The sequence below is a fragment of the Clarias gariepinus genome, chromosome 7, assembly GCF_024256425.1.
Source record: "Clarias gariepinus isolate MV-2021 ecotype Netherlands chromosome 7, CGAR_prim_01v2, whole genome shotgun sequence".
In the NCBI taxonomy this organism is placed as follows: domain Eukaryota; kingdom Metazoa; phylum Chordata; class Actinopteri; order Siluriformes; family Clariidae; genus Clarias; species Clarias gariepinus.
In genome coordinates this window covers 7,819,626-7,835,551 of record NC_071106.1, presented here as the reverse complement: position 1 = coordinate 7,835,551, position 15,926 = coordinate 7,819,626, and the positions used below count along the sequence as shown (strand labels likewise).

The following is a 15,926-nucleotide window of genomic DNA, read 5'->3' as shown; positions in this document are numbered from 1 at the left end:
ACGCTTAAACGTGTCAGTCCATGTCAATATGCAACACGTGGAGAACCTGACGTCTGTAAGCGTGCATGTTTCATTTATAACCATTAGTTCTAATCTCACTGGTGTGTTAGAGCAGGAATAATGGAGAAACTCTGTATGTGCGCGTGCAGTGTCATGTCTTGCCCCTCCCTCTCTCTCTCTCTCTCCCTCTCTCCCACGCGCGTCTGTCTGTTGCTGGAGCTCCTCCTGCATGCACCCCAGACGAACAGGCTCTCTCTCTCTCTCTCTCTCTCTCTCTCGCACAGCTTTGCCTGGTCTCCCGTGCGAAACCAGAAGCTCACCAGAGCGCACAAGACGACGAGCTTTTCTAGGATCGCAGCACGCACCGGGGGGTAAAGTGCATGAGGGAAAAAAAAAATAACAGAAAGAAGTGAACGCAAAGCAAAGTGGAAGTATCCGTCTGTTTGTAGACGTTTGGACGTGTTGGAAGGCGCGGACGGTGAGAAGGGGGGTGTGTATTTCATTTGACTTCTGGGACATGTGCACGGCTGGATCTTGAAATGTCAAGGTAGCTACCAGGCAGCACTTCCATGCTTGCTGGTTTCCTGATGTAAGTGTGTGTGTGAGTGTGAGTGATCACCGGCTGCCCGTTGGAGACGGGTTTCTTTATCACACACACACACGCACACACACAGACACACATACACAGACACACACTTATTTCCTGACATCATGACAGACATGAACTTCACCTCGATCCCGTACGTGAGTGAGAACCAAGCTCTGAATTACACACGCGGCTGCTCGCTGACCAAAACCGCTTTCCAGTTTTACTACCTGCCCACCGTCTACATCATCGTCTTCATCACCGGCTTTATCGGAAACAGCCTGGCCATATGGATGTTCGTGTGCCACATGCGCCCGTGGAGCAGCATCTCGGTTTACATGTTCAACCTTGCCCTGGCTGATTTCTGCTACGTCCTGTCGCTTCCCTTCCTCATATTCTACTACTTCAACAAAACCGACTGGATCTTCGGCGACATCACGTGCCGCCTGCAGCGCTTCATCTTCCATGTCAACCTCTACGGGAGCATCCTGTTCCTCATGTGCATCAGCATGCACCGCTACTCCGGCGTCGTCCACCCGCTCAAGTCGCTCGGGAGGCTGAAGAAGAAGAACGCCGTGCGCACCAGCGCCTTGGTGTGGTTCATCGTGATCGCCGGGATCTCGCCCATCCTGTACTACTCGCGTACCGGACCTAAGCGGAACGTCACGACGTGCTACGATACGACCACCGAGGACGAGCTTCCGGGGTACTTCGTCTACAGCATGTGCATGACCGTGTTTGGATTCTGCGTGCCCTTCGTGGTCATCCTTGTCTGCTACGGATTCATCGTCAAAGCGCTTATTTACAATGACATGGACAACGCGCCGCTCAGGAAGAAATCCATCTATCTGGTCATCATCGTGCTTGCTGTATTTGCTGTGTCCTACCTGCCCTTCCACGTCATGAAGAACCTCAACATGAGGGCCAGGCTGTACTTCCAGAGTTCTGAGATGTGCGGGTTTAACAACAGGGTCTACGCCACCTACCAGGTCACCCGGGGTTTGGCCAGCCTCAACAGCTGCGTGGATCCCATCCTTTACTTTTTAGCCGGGGACACGTTTCGACGACGGCTCTCCAGAGCCACCAAGAAGAATTCCAGGAAGGGCGACCTCGTGGTTCAATCCAAGAGCGAGGAAACGGCCCTGAACAGTCTTCCAGAGTACACCGAGAATGGCAACAGGTCGCTCTGAGGATTCATGGATAAATTCCATAAGCAGACTTTTTTTTTTTTTTTTTTTTCACGATGCACTGACTTATGAAGAATCGCACTGATCGTATGCTGATACGATATTTATCTGAGACTATGAACGTAAACACTGTTTAATATCAAGCTCTGAGCCAGTGACTGGACATTCCTTCTACGTGGAATAACAGGAGTAGTGTACGTGATCTAGTGACGTATATGATGTATATAAAGTTTTTGGTGTACAGTAATTACTCTCCATGTGAATACGCCTCCATTGTACTGTATTGTATTTGTCAGTATTATTATTATACGAGCTGATACACCAACAGCTTCACTTTAGCCAACGAATCATTTCCAGAAAGTGGACTAACCATCCAGTTCATGCTATCCACAGGTCAGACTAGAATAGAGAGCAGTGCTCTGTATTATCTGAGTGTAACACAATTAAAAGAAGTAATACGATCTGAGACTGTCGTTATCTCATCCCGAGCTGAGACAGGTCTGAGCGGTGCAATTTTATTTTATTTTTTTCGTCTCTGTGATAAATAACACTGTAGATTTAAACTCCGCCGTCGGTTCTAAGCGAGATCTCGCACACCAATCTGTTACAATTTAAAAGTCATCACGTGTCTGATTTAAACTCTCTGACTCATGAAGGAACATGTTCGGTAGGTACGCAGTCAGCTGTCTGGTGATATACAGCAACAAAGAAAGGAGACAAAGCTAACGCTGCTGCTGTTGTTACTTTTGTTTTCAGTTTATTTACCTTGGCCGGGTTCCAGCAGGAATTATCATTATCACTAACTAAATCTCCACATCTGGAATGAAACTATGAAACCGGGCGACTTCTACGGAATAATCTTTTACCGGCTGAGGTTGTTCTACATGTAAGGACCTGGAATCTTGTTTTATCAACCGCCACATCGTTCCGTATTGAGTAAGCAAGTGCTCGATACAAAACAGGACACTTATTCCAGATGATATAATTATGCAGATTAGAAAACGCCCCCAAATCAGACTAATATTAACGGCAGTTGATTCACCAGGTGCTTGGCAGGGATGCGCAACCAGGCATGTGTGAAAACATCCAGATTTACAAAAGTGCATAATGGAATACAAAACAGGATGTTATAAAGGCGAAAACAATAAAAAACAACAAATATATATTATAATGAGTTGTTAGTTTTTCGGCTACTTCCATCAAGCGGTTGCCACGGCGGACCATCCAATCTGCACAACAACTTGGCAGCCAGGTTTTACGCCTTCCAGACACAACCGGCCCATTTTATCCGGGCTTGGAACCGGCACTGCATCCAGTGGATGGGGTTTGGGCATTGGCTGGGAATCTAACCCGGGCCTCACCGTGTAACAGTACATGACGTTGTGTCATCAAAGTATCACTAGACAGGCGTCATCATCACCCGTCATGCCATACTGTGAGGTTATAATATTTTTGCTGGTGTCAGGAGGAGCCGCTGGTACCTTCTAGTTTGATATGATCTGATATAATATGATATAATATAAAGTTCATATTTAATGCTGGTAACTAAAGGGAAGCTCTAGTTCTGCTGATCTGTCATACATGGCATGTTATGAGCAGTTTTTGCAGGGAAAAAAGAATTAAATCCTACTACACCCTTTCCATGTGTTTTTTCGAAACCGTCCAGTAATTTGCATGGGCCGGCCTTAACTGCATATTAAAAACCTGATAGGCTTTTATATTTTATGATGTAATAACACTTGCCTGTGACGTTTCCAGTACTAATTCGAATTACGTTTTTTTTTTCTCCTGCTACTGCCACAACTTTTGGATCGAATTAAATTAACTTCAGAAGAACGATTAAAACATGTTTTTTTTTTTTTTTTATTGTGATGTGTATTTATGTGTGTATGTGTATGATGGGATTTAAAGGAAGTCACAAATCAAAGTCAGTTAGCATCACACCTCATGGCGCTACGTTGATCATGAAATCTTGTGTGGCGGTATTATTATTATTATTATTATTATTATTATTGCATTTGAAAAGGTTCTCTTCTTTTATGGTGGACTCCAGGGTCGTACATCTTCCAAAAAAACATCTAAAAACATGTCAATATGTGTACTAGGTGTGCTAAATTGCCCTATTACAGTCAGAAAAAAAAAAGTGTTTCATCCAGGTAGTATTTCTGCCTCACTCCCAGTGTTCGCAGATGCACCAGAATCCTGACCCAGATAAAAGTTATATATGACGTTTCTTTAGTATGATGTGAATGCAGTGCTAATTCCGAGATATTACTGAGATAATAACCTCAGGATCCTGATGCGAGAACTTTCCTCCTTGGATCAGGCGAGGTCTGAAACATACTGTACATTGCTGTGCAAAAGTCTTAAACCCCTACTCATTTCTTCATACTCAATACATTAAAAGTGACTAATGTTTTACTGCAACAGGCTGGAAAGTGCCTTAAGATAGAGATCGAAAATTGGATTTTAATGTAACTAGCTCAGCAGCGGCCTCATTTCCCCTCTCGTCAGCATCAGTATACTAATCACCAGCCTACACCTGCTGGGTCATGCCTTATGGTAGATTTTTATTTTAAATTCTTGACTGGTTCATTGGTCACTGTGGGGCTTGACAGACAGAACAATGTTCCTCTGAAACAGCTCAGCTACAGGGACTGGACTGAAAATGAGAGTCCCCTTCAGGAAACCTGGAAACTTCTATTATTCCTCAAGAAAAAAAAACAATAAAGTCTTTGGATGAAGAAATGATGGGTGGCTCAAGACGTTAGTTCAGTGCTCTACCTCGACAAATAGGTCTTGCCAAAGCTCATTAAAGTAATACAGTTAATACCACAGAACATGCTGACAGGTATGCTTTGAACTGTAAAAACAGCGAGGAGAAAGTCGGGCCCTGACCTGCTCGACGCCGCTGAAGATGAAGACGAGATGAACAGTGATAGCTGGTAGCAGTTGAACCTCTAATCTGTTAATGCTAAAGATCACATAGTTCTATGATTGACTGAATTGTGTGTGTGCGTGTGTGTTTTCTTTCTTTCAGGACCGTGCACGTCTTCAAAGTGCATATTAATATGCAGATTAATGTGTGGTGGATTTTTGCTCATAAAAATGAAGCGAAGCGTGAAATTTAGCAGCCTGCGTTCCTGAGGCTGAGAGAAGAATTTCCATTATCGTTAACCCGAAACGCTCTGCATCGCCCGCGCTAGGTAAAAGACTTCGCGCCCTTGTTCGCCGGCTTAATTCTATCAGACGCTTGCGTAATGCCATGAAGCAGAGATGAGCTATTATTTTTCTTATCTGGACTGTTAATTTTAAATGCTCTTACAGACAGACGGTCTTTCTCAATAAGGGTTTAGCAGAGCGTAAGTCATCGGCATGTTTGTTGGGTGAGTTGTTTCAAAAGTGGATATAGAAAAGTTTGCACACCCGTAAGACAAAATTACGCATGTAGTGTATATCATCTTCTCATCATGTTACAGTGTTAGTCTGTGAAATAGTGAAAATAGTCTTCCTGTCTGAACGAATTACTAATAATAATAATAATAATAGTTTTAAAGCGTTTCAAACTTATGAACAAATCTTCTTTTGAAAGTTTGACTATGTGCTCACTGCAAGCACATGTGATGATCACAAATTACAAAGAAAAAAAAAAATATTTTTTTAAACCATTTGTATACTGATATTTAAAATATTTATTTAAAATATATTTATTTGCGGTTTTATCACCCATGCTTTAATTTAAAAAATATATACAGTATAAGAAAAAAAATATATATTTTTTAATATAAATTAAATTAATTTAAATAAAAAATAAAAAAATGTAATTAATAAATTTATAAACTTTTTAAAAAATATATAAATAAATATAAATATTTTTGGAAATATATTGGTGAAGGAATTTTTTTTAGTAGTAATAATAATAATAATAATAAACTTTAATACCATGGCATGCTTGAGTTCTCTAACATGATTGGTTTAAAAAGGAGGTGTGCATTATTTTTTGTAAAACCACAGAATTAGTCTGTAGTTCTGAAACACTTCCACATTTTTGTTTATTCTTGACGGCGGTGTACAGTAACTTCTTCCAGTAGACTAATGGTTGTTCTACAACAATAGTTGTTCAAGTCAAAGCAGGACTTTCACAGTTCTAAAAGGTAAAAACTCCATTATTTCTCTATACAATCCCCTGCTACACTAACACTCCTGATACACTGAAACCCTGGCCTCCCAGGAACTCCTTAAATGGCCCAAACATGTTTTTTCATTTAAAGAAAATACCATTAAAGGTGGAGGTTCAGACATCAAGCGAAAAAAACTTTGATACCTTGATGGTGTCCAAGCACTAGTGGGCTCTCTCTGGGATAAGTGCATTAGTGTAGCAGGGGATTATATAGAGAAATAAAGTAAGTTTTTATAAAAAAAAAAAAAAGAGTCCCGGTTCGACTTGAACGCCTCGGATTGACTCAAACTCGTATATTTTTGTGCATGTGTGTGTTAATGTGAATTCGGAGCTTGTCTTTACTGCAGCTGGAGCAGCACCCAAATATCAGCTCTTGCAACTTTTACAGGTGTTGGCGTGTCGTCAGACTTTACGCTGATGAAATTATGACATCATCCTACCAAAGAGAAAAGAAATCTCACGTGTTGCAAAATTGCTGCTTTGGAAGCGATTTTGCAACGGCGGAATAAGATTTACGCCTCTGTCACTTCCTGTCCCGTTTTCGGCACTATATCGTGCTTGTAGGCTTTCACCAGTGGTGTTAGTGTCACGTTTCTCACTCCTCCCACCTTCCCTTCTTCCCTCCTTTCCTCGGTCGGTGTAGCTTTGCTTTTCCTTTCACTCTTCACGAAGACGGCCTAGGGAACGAGGGCGGGAACAAAAGCGTGAAGTAGAGGCACCTTTGCCTTTCCCAAGCCTGTCTTTGTGTGCATTACAAAACAGTATTTACGGATGCGAGACACGGAGGCCCAGAGGCACACAGGAGTCCTGGGATGGCACTGAATCCTGCCTGGCATAAATATCCCTTCTCTGGGAAAAAAAACAAACTCAGATTTATGAAGCTCTGGGTTAAATTACTGGGAGGGACGTCTATGTTAGTGATTTACATTTGAAGGGACTGAAGTTTCATGCTCCTAAAAGCAGAACAAGAGCTTCTTTTCTAATTCGTTCCTCAATTTTAAGCATGGACCGTATTGATGAGACATTCGGCTTGGTAGTGGAATGCAACGCACCTATAGCATGATAGCGCAGCTAGTTGGCGTTCTGACGAGTACCATGATGTCGACAATGGTGTATTAGCACGGTTTGGAAATGTGTTTGAGCGGAGCGTAGACTTTGGGTGGTGAAAGACTGGGAACATACTGAAACACCCTTTTTAAATAGACATGACGTGAGGACTACAATCAATCTCGGACGCTGTTAAAGAGCAAAAGTTAGCTCTAAAGATTAAGTGTGTGTGCTTTGGAAAAGTATTAAAAAAGTGCTACATCGATAAATTACTCTGATTCGTTACGAAATCATGATGCGCACGTGATCGCTTTACAAACTGCCTGAGCACGAAGCCCACTTGAGGATATCATGTACGATTTGTTCCCCCTTTGTTCGCGAGTGTGTACGTTCGCGATTGAATGGCAGGTGAACGACAGAGCTTGCTCCTGCTTGTTCGGGACACTCTCACACGTTAGCTGTTTGATGGAGACTCCCACACAAAGCTGGCGTTCACAAGACAGGCCTGCTGAGGCATGAAGAACACGCAACTCTGCCCGCCTTCTCCTTTCTTTCTCTCTCCTTTACTTTCCTTCCCTCTCTTTTCCCTTCTTTGTCTTTTTCTATTTATTGGTCTGTTGCTCAGTACTTAAATTTATCCACTGATGCAAAGAAGAAAGTCAGGAGGAAGAGGAAGAGAGCTGGAGGGAACAAAGCCTTTCACTGGTGGAAGAATAATGGCCCGAGAGGGGGAGGCAATCGACTGAAGCGGGTGAAATACAGTCGCTCCGTGCCAGAGGCTTTATTTTGTCTTCGGGAGTAGCAGGACATGCCAATTCTTCCTGTTTAAAGTCCAGTGGGATGCTGGGAAACTGTTTGGGAATCGGTTTCCTACTGTGTGTTTCATTAAGTCCATGAGTTCTTTAGAAGATAGCAGGCAATGTTATGTGTCGGGGTCAATTTCAACATTCATTTACATACATCACAGCTTAACGTATAATCTTTAAAATAACACAGGAAGTCCGAGTGGATAAGCATGCTTTAATGGTTACAAACGAGTCAAACTCACTCATCGTCTATACCGCTTTATCCTGTGTACAGGGTCACCAGGGGCCTGGAGCCTTTCCCAGGAGACGTAGGGTACAAGGCACCCTGGACGGGGTGCCAATCCCTCAAAGGGCACACACACATAGACACACTCAGGCAATTTGGGAACGCCATTTAGCCCAACCTGCATGTCTTTGGACTGTGGGAGGAAATCAGAGCACCTGGAGGAAACCCACCAAACACGTGGAGAACATGCAAACTCCATGCACACAGACCCTGAGGTGGGAATCGAAACCCGGACCCTGGAGGTGCAATGTGACAGTGCTAACCATTAAGCCACCGTGCCTCCATGAATAGTCTTAACTTTTAGTGGTCTAAACATGGCTCCAGATTAATAAATGCGTTTTAATGTTTTGTTCTTTAAACACCCTGGACAATGAGAGACAATGTTAACTTTCACGCAGACAGTTCCCCGAGCTCAGGGACGATCTGGGAACCGTGTCGTTTTGAGGGGCGATTCAATGCAAATAATTATTCCTGGTAAAGCTGCACTGACGATTGAGTGTTTGTTGACATGTACACACCTTGGGCGATAAAGGTAAACAATTTTTTCTGTTTTTAGATCAGATGCATAGAGCTGCAGGTGCAGGTGAAACAAGCAAGACTAGTCGAATACCTTACCAACCTCATTTCTGGTGCAGGAACGGATCCGCCCATCTTCGACCTCTAATTGAAAGTAAAATGATAATAAGGACTGACTTGACTGGATTCCTGGTTGTAATTAATGATAGAAGCACTTACCTGGAATTCACACACTTGAGGGTTCTTTAAGATTATTGGTTCAGAGTTTAGCCAGATTGTCCTTAGAACCGGTTCTATAAGGCAAAACTTTTGTTGGTGGCTTTTATATATATATATATATGATCAGGAATAATTAGGAATATTACATAAACCTGACTATATTCAAGAAGACTCATAATGACCTGGTTATAAAGTAATGGTGGATCAGATCAGCCAGTTAATCTCTTCTGTGCCTCATCATGAGACAGATGAGCAGCAGAGCGAGCCGAGGGGATGGAGGGATGGAGGGATGGAGTGTCCACAACCTCAAATGCCACAGCCGACCGCAGCTTAATATTAATGAGAGATCCTCTTTACTCTGCTTTTAACCTTTAGTCCAGGCTGCTGTCGGCTTTTTCCTGCTTTTCTTACTACTATAAAAGGACGACGTGTGTCTATCGATCAGCTGCTGAATAAAAATATCGAGCGTGACCTTCAGTGATTGGATACATCATCCGAGTCCGTAGGTACAGCTTTCCTGAAGAAGATGTCAATCATTCGTTTTCGTCTTCCAGATCAGTAAAATGTTAACAATCACTTTTATTCAAATTCAGCAGGAATTTCTCTCAACGTCTTGCAAATGAATAGAAATACATACAGTTCTGTGTGAAGGACTCCCTCATTTCTTTATATTAAATTTAATTGTATTCAATTTAATTCGACGTAGATTCAATAACAGGAATGGGAACAGATCATTTACTGCCACAGGCTAAAAAGTGTCTAAAGATATCATTTTAAAATGAGTTGTTTATGTATCAACCTGAGCAGCGACCTCGTTTCCCCTCTCGTCTGTTCCAACCTCTCAGCATTCAGCATCACTAGTACAGTACACTAATCACCGCCTGATCATCTGTCATCATCTACACCTGTCTCTCACTGGTTCATGCCTTAAGATAGATGGATTAAAGCTTGAGTGATTCATAGGTCACTGTGTGGCTGAACAAACAAACAACATTCCTCTGAAACTGCTTAGGTACGTTTTATGGAGAACTCATATTCAAGATTACAATAAAAATGGAAGTCTGACTCCATAGAAGCAAAATATGGAAAAATGTGTACTTTTGTATAATTTATATAAAATAGAAGGCACATCGTTAGACTATGTTTACACTGCAGGCCAAAGTGGCCACATGTGATTTTGCTAAATCAGGTAACTAAGTTAGCACGCTAGTTAGGTGGTTTTAGTATCTCTTTAAATGTAGTAAAATAGCACCAGTTCTATAAAAAAAAAACATTATATTCTGTAAAAATAGCTTTTTTAATTAGCTAGCTTCTTTAAATTAGCTAACTTAACCTAGAGTTAAGTTTTGAAAAGCAGCTTGTCAAATTAGCTAGCTAGGTCAGTGTTGCTGACTAGCTGGTGATATTAGCCGGCTAGTTCGTTCTTGGCAGCACAGTGGCTTAGTGGTTAGCACTGTGACCTCGCACCTTCAGGGTCTGGGTACGATTCCCACATCAGGGTCTGTGCGTATGGAGTTTGTTTTCTCCGGGTACTCCGGTTTCCTCCCACATGTGTGAATGAGTGTGTGTGTGCCCTGTGATGGATTGTCCAGGGTGTACCGCGCCTTATGCTCTAAGTCTCCACGACCCTATATACAGGATTAAACGGTACAGACCGTGAGTGAGTGAGTTGTAACTTATTGGAAAAATTGCAAATTAAACATGGTTACTAACTGTAACATAATGCCTGGTGACGTTCATGTCATTAGTCAAAAATTTGTACTTTTTTAAAATTATTTTCTCTGCACATTCTCTTCCTCCTAATGTGGAACTACATGTTTTTTTTTTAATAGACACGCAATATGAACACAATGTACAGATGATGATAAGTTATAAAATAATGGCTGACACTTTTGAACCAAACCCACTTGTTCCAAAAATAAAAAAAAAGAGGAAAGCCAAAAAGCTGAGATCATAAGATGAAAATCTGGAGTGTTATCATCTATTATATCACACATCCTGTTTCTTAGGACTCATACAGAAGCTGTGCGATTGTGCTTGCTAATCCAACCCATGTACAGCTCTGTAAGTGTGTGTGTAGGAGTGTGTGTCATGGAGGTGTAAAACTGGGTGGTGTGTTTAGTGTGCAAGCTATATTTTGACATGATGTTTGCTTAGGGTAAATCTTGTGTCTCTCTTACACACACACACACACACACACACACACACTGGAATAGCTGCCAGAAGATCCAGTACAGGTTATACAATACAAAGGGTCACGAGGTTTACTTTATTTAAAATGTATTTTAACCACAGATACAGATATGTATATAATTCTTATTCTCATGATTGGGGTTCCACTAAAAGCACCTGTCAAATATAAAAAAAAGATGATGATGATGATGATGATGATGAAGGAAAAGCAGAGTTCTGCCCTTTAATAATGCAATATGACCTTTTTTTTTAGTGATTATATTGAAAGATGGTTATCATTTTAGTTATGACAAAGCAGTGTGTGATTAAAACAATACATTTTATTTCCACTCATGCTTCTGTAACCTATAATGATTTATCTAAACATCACGGCGAAATACACACATTGTTCCAGGTACCTGGGAAAAAAAATAGGTTTTTAGTCTAATCTTTTCGGATGGACACACCTTTGTGTACAGATATAATAATCAACAAATGCAATAATACCCCTACACACACACACACATATACACTCATCTGTGATACACCCAAATAGCATATGAATATGACTAATCATACTGCAGTTCAAAAAATAAATTATAAGAAAATCCACCCACAGTGTTATCTTTCATATGAATGAGTGTGAAATTCAAATCCTTCATTTGATTCTTGTTCATGCAGAGCAATAAATCTCAGAGGTGTGCCGTTATAGAGGAATAATTAACAAGGAACAACAAAGTGAAGTAGAGTTACCATGACTCCAAAATGGAAGGTTCATTGAAGGCATGGAAATCCGCGTTCTTAAGCTGAGATCTTGTATCGCGAAACACGTAATCCGTTCTTTCAGCCACATGAAAATATTACCAGTATTGCAAATTTCCAACACTATGATCATATATACAATCAAAACATTTGGAACGTACATGTACTGTAAATGAAGTCAAATTGAAAAGAATGAGATTTACATTAAACCTCACTTAACCTCAATTTAGGATTCATCTTAGTACCAGCTGCTTTAAAAAGTGCCTCCCTTTTCACCTTGCTACCATCTTTAATAACATGGTGCTGTGTCTTCACTAAATTTCAGTTCTTAAGGCGAAGACGTTCTTAAGGTGGGGCGTTTGTATGCTGATATACCGCTGTATCGCTGTATTTAATGTTGTGCAGCAGCTCTAAACAGTTGTTCCTGGACATTAGCTTGAAGTTAATGAGGTTTTTACTATGGTATATGTACCATAATAGTCCGATGGTACCTATACCAGGTATTTGGTATGGTAATTTTTTATTAGCTAATATACTGTAGTGAATGCACCACACTATTGTACACGGTTCTATCATGGAACATACAGCGGAACCTTTGGATATGAATGGCCTGCCTTTGATTTCTTGATTTTTTTGCAAGAAATCAGAACTTTTAATACTTGTTCAAAACTTTTTAGCCAGTGAAATCTGTTTCTTAGGAGGCAACCCATGAAACAAACGTTTTTGTGCATCTTTATTGGTAATATTTTGGGGTGGTTGGAACAGATTCAGGTTTCAAGTTCATTTATGTGTCATATGCATGTCAACACAGGGCCAATAGTCCTATGAAATGCTTACTCTACATGTATATGCAAGTATGTATATGCATAAGTGTATGTGTGTGTATGTGTTATTGCACATGGTCACATACTGCAATATTAAACCTTCACGTGGTTGTACATTAAATTTGTACTGTACAATGTTGATAAATACATTTTGAAGTGTCCTAGTGCAGCCATTCCTTTAAGACAAGTTTTTTTAGTGTCTGAAAAACGTGATGTGATATGTAATTATTATATCACTAAGCCTATCAATTCAAGGTAAGAATCCTGATAGCCTGGTGATAGCCTGGTCTTTCAGTCTTTTGGTGTGTGGGGACAGGCTCCTGTACCGCTTGTTTGTGGTCCATGGATGATACTGCATGCTTTTTGCAGGCATCGTCTGTTATATATATCTCGGATGGACGGGAGCGTGCTTCCAGTGATGTTCTGTGCCGCTTCTACCACTTTTTGCAGCGCTTTCCGGCTTCAGCTGGAACTGTTCCCATACCACACTGTGATACATCTCTTGATGGTGCACCTGTAGAAGTTTATGAGGGTGCCAGTCTTTATGGCCAGCCTCCTCAGGTAATAAAGCTTTCTTTACCACGGTGCCAGTGTGTATTGTCAAGTGATGTGGACGCCAAGGGATTTAAAGTTGTTTACCCTCTCAAACTCGGCACTATCGATGTGAATGGGGAGGTGTCCAACACCCTCCTATAGTCTACCATCGTCTCCTTTGTTTTGATGACTTTCAGTAGAAGGTTATTGCCTTTGCACCAGCTGGCTCGTGCCCTGACCTCTTCTCTGTAGGCGGTCTCATCCTGATCTGTGATGAGACCCAGAATGGTTGTGTCGTCCGCAAACTTGAAGATGTAGTTCGAGTTTAGCCGTGCAGTCATATGTGAAAATATGACTTTTTTCACCTTTTTCATTTGCATTTTTATTATTTCTTATGGGGAAATAAATATGGTATTCATTGTACAGATATTATAGTATGGTACTATGGAAACTGTATGAGTATACTGTCGAAAATATGTTATACATGTGTAAATACCCAAATGGCAAGACATACAGTATAAAGTATGGTCACATAGTAAATATGCAACATCAATGTAAGATTAATTAAATAAGTAATGTTATTATATATAATAACTCTTGATATAACATATAATAATATGGTACTGCCTGTACTATACTATACTATACTATACTATACTATGCTATGCTATGCTATGCTATACTATACCAGCATTATGTTTAAGCATATCTAATATGGTACAGTATATGTACAAACATACCATATTAGATGCTTGCTGAACTTTGGTACTTACTGAAGTACCCAATGAGTACCAAAGTATGAGTGTTCACCAAGTATTAAATGTCATAAAACCTGGGACCCTATAATTTCCTATGGCATTATGGTAATGTCTAAAGTACCACAGTATTACAATGGCATATTATGGCCTGGACTATAGTTTAACATAGTTCACTATAGTCCATACCATAGTAACATTATTATTCTTTTAATATAAAAGATAAAGTCCTAACATAAAGACCCTCCTGTTTTTTCTACAGCTTTATCTCTGTACTGTTCCTTGACACTGTAGACTCCTTACATAAATGTCGAATAGACCATGAACAACACATCAGTATAACAGCGCTGAAGCGCCTCATCCGTGTTTCATATGTTGTTGCGTAAACGGGTCTAAAGAAGCTCAATCCAGATGCCTTGATCAGGTTCTTCACAGAGTTAAGCTCAGGAGACATCTTTCCTGACCTTCAGCCTCCAACACTGGGTGTGTGTTCGCTTTTTCCTCCGCTATTACTGGCAAGATCAATGGACCCGAAAGACGAGCACGGCTTCGTGGGCTGGGATGAGAGAAAACACAATCTGAGGAGAGGATTAAGAGAAATAAAAAGAGAAGAAAACATTGTGTGATATCAGCTGCCTCAGGTAATGTGTGTGTGTGTGTGTGTGTGTGTGTGTGTGGGTTGGTGGGTGGGTTCGCATCAATCACATCTCGGTTAGCTGACTCTTGCATGTCCTTCCAAAGCTGATATCCCTGACATCCCATAAAACTGAGAGAGAAAGAAGAAAAATAAAAATGATTAAACACAGCTTTAAAAGCTGTCTGTGGTCATCCAATTAAACATCCCCAAATAACCTCAACCATAAAATGACCGTTTAGCGTAATGTCCCGCAATTTCCTCGGAGTACATTTCTGGCCGGCACTCGTGCTGTTTCGGCGCAGAAACCAAGCCAAACCTCTTAAAACCAATGACTGCTGCCAGAACAAGACCAAGGGCTGAAGAAGTTTATAAATTCATATTAATATTACTATTATTTATGTTGTTTTTATAACCATCTCTATTTATAAATCTCTAAATCATGTTTTAAGAAATTCGTGCTTGGCAATAACGCCGGTCACCAATGGAGACAGAAGTGTTTTTTTTATTTTTTTTTATGTTTGTCTTGTGTTTTTCATTGTGTGTTTTGTGTCTTTTTTCCAACTTTAGCTCAACCAAAAACATTCTGTGCTAACAACCCGAAGGCTTAATTTCACATTCTTCTAGAGGAAAAACGTAATCCGAAAAAGGAAAAGTAACACTCAACGTTGCCCATTCAAGCAAATCGATTTTCCCAGTCGATCAGCTGTTTTTAAGGTTTTTTTTGTTTTGTTTCTTACTAACACTGAAAGGCTGTTCAGATATTTCAGACATCACTTAGGACAAATTTATCAACCTAACACCACATAACTAAAAATGTATAAATCCAGGAGTTATAATATATGGACAAAAGGATTTGGCCAAACCTGTTAATTATTAAATTCAGGTGTTTCAATCAGGCCCCTTATCGTCAGTAAAGATCAATCTTAATGCTTCAGCATACCAAGGCATCTTGGACAATGATATGCTTCCATATTTGTGGCAACAGGTAAGAAGGAGAAGGTCCTTTTCTATCCCAACATGACTGAGCCCCAGTGCACAAAGCATAGACTATAAAGACACAGTTTGATAATGTATGTGTGGAAAAACTTAACTGGCCCTAACACAGAGCCCTGACGTCACCCCCATCACACACCTTTGGGATAAACTGGAACGGAGATTACGAGCGAGGTCTTCTCGTCCAACATCAGTGTCTGACCTCATAAATGCTCTCCCGAATGGATGGACAAATACTTTTTAGTATATGATTTCTGGTCTTGCTACACATTTTCCCTGACTCTAATTTCTCGGGTAAAAGTATCAGAAACTACATGAGCAGTGCATTTTAATAGACATTAAGGTGTCATGTCATGTAAGAAGCAGTGGATAAAAAGATAGCCATCCACCGCTAATCTAGCAACTGTAAGCTTCCAATAAGT

At 40.6% G+C, this 15,926-nt stretch overlaps 1 protein-coding gene across 1 annotated transcript; it reads left to right on the top strand.

Annotated features, from left to right (window-relative positions):
* Positions 1-230: 230 nt before the first annotated feature.
* p2ry1 (purinergic receptor P2Y1) lies at positions 231-2,668 on the top strand. Its single transcript, XM_053499808.1, has 2 exons — positions 231-2,440; positions 2,530-2,668. Exon 1 carries the CDS (start codon positions 712-714, stop codon positions 1,774-1,776), a length of 1,065 nt encoding a protein of 354 aa, XP_053355783.1. The 5' UTR covers positions 231-711; the 3' UTR covers positions 1,777-2,440; positions 2,530-2,668.
* The last annotated feature ends 13,258 nt before the right edge of the window (positions 2,669-15,926 follow it).

Excerpts from the sequence above, each read along its gene's own strand:
- p2ry1 (XM_053499808.1), top strand. The coding sequence starts at position 712 with ATGACAGACATGAACTTCACCTCGATCCCGTACGTGAGTGAGAACCAA.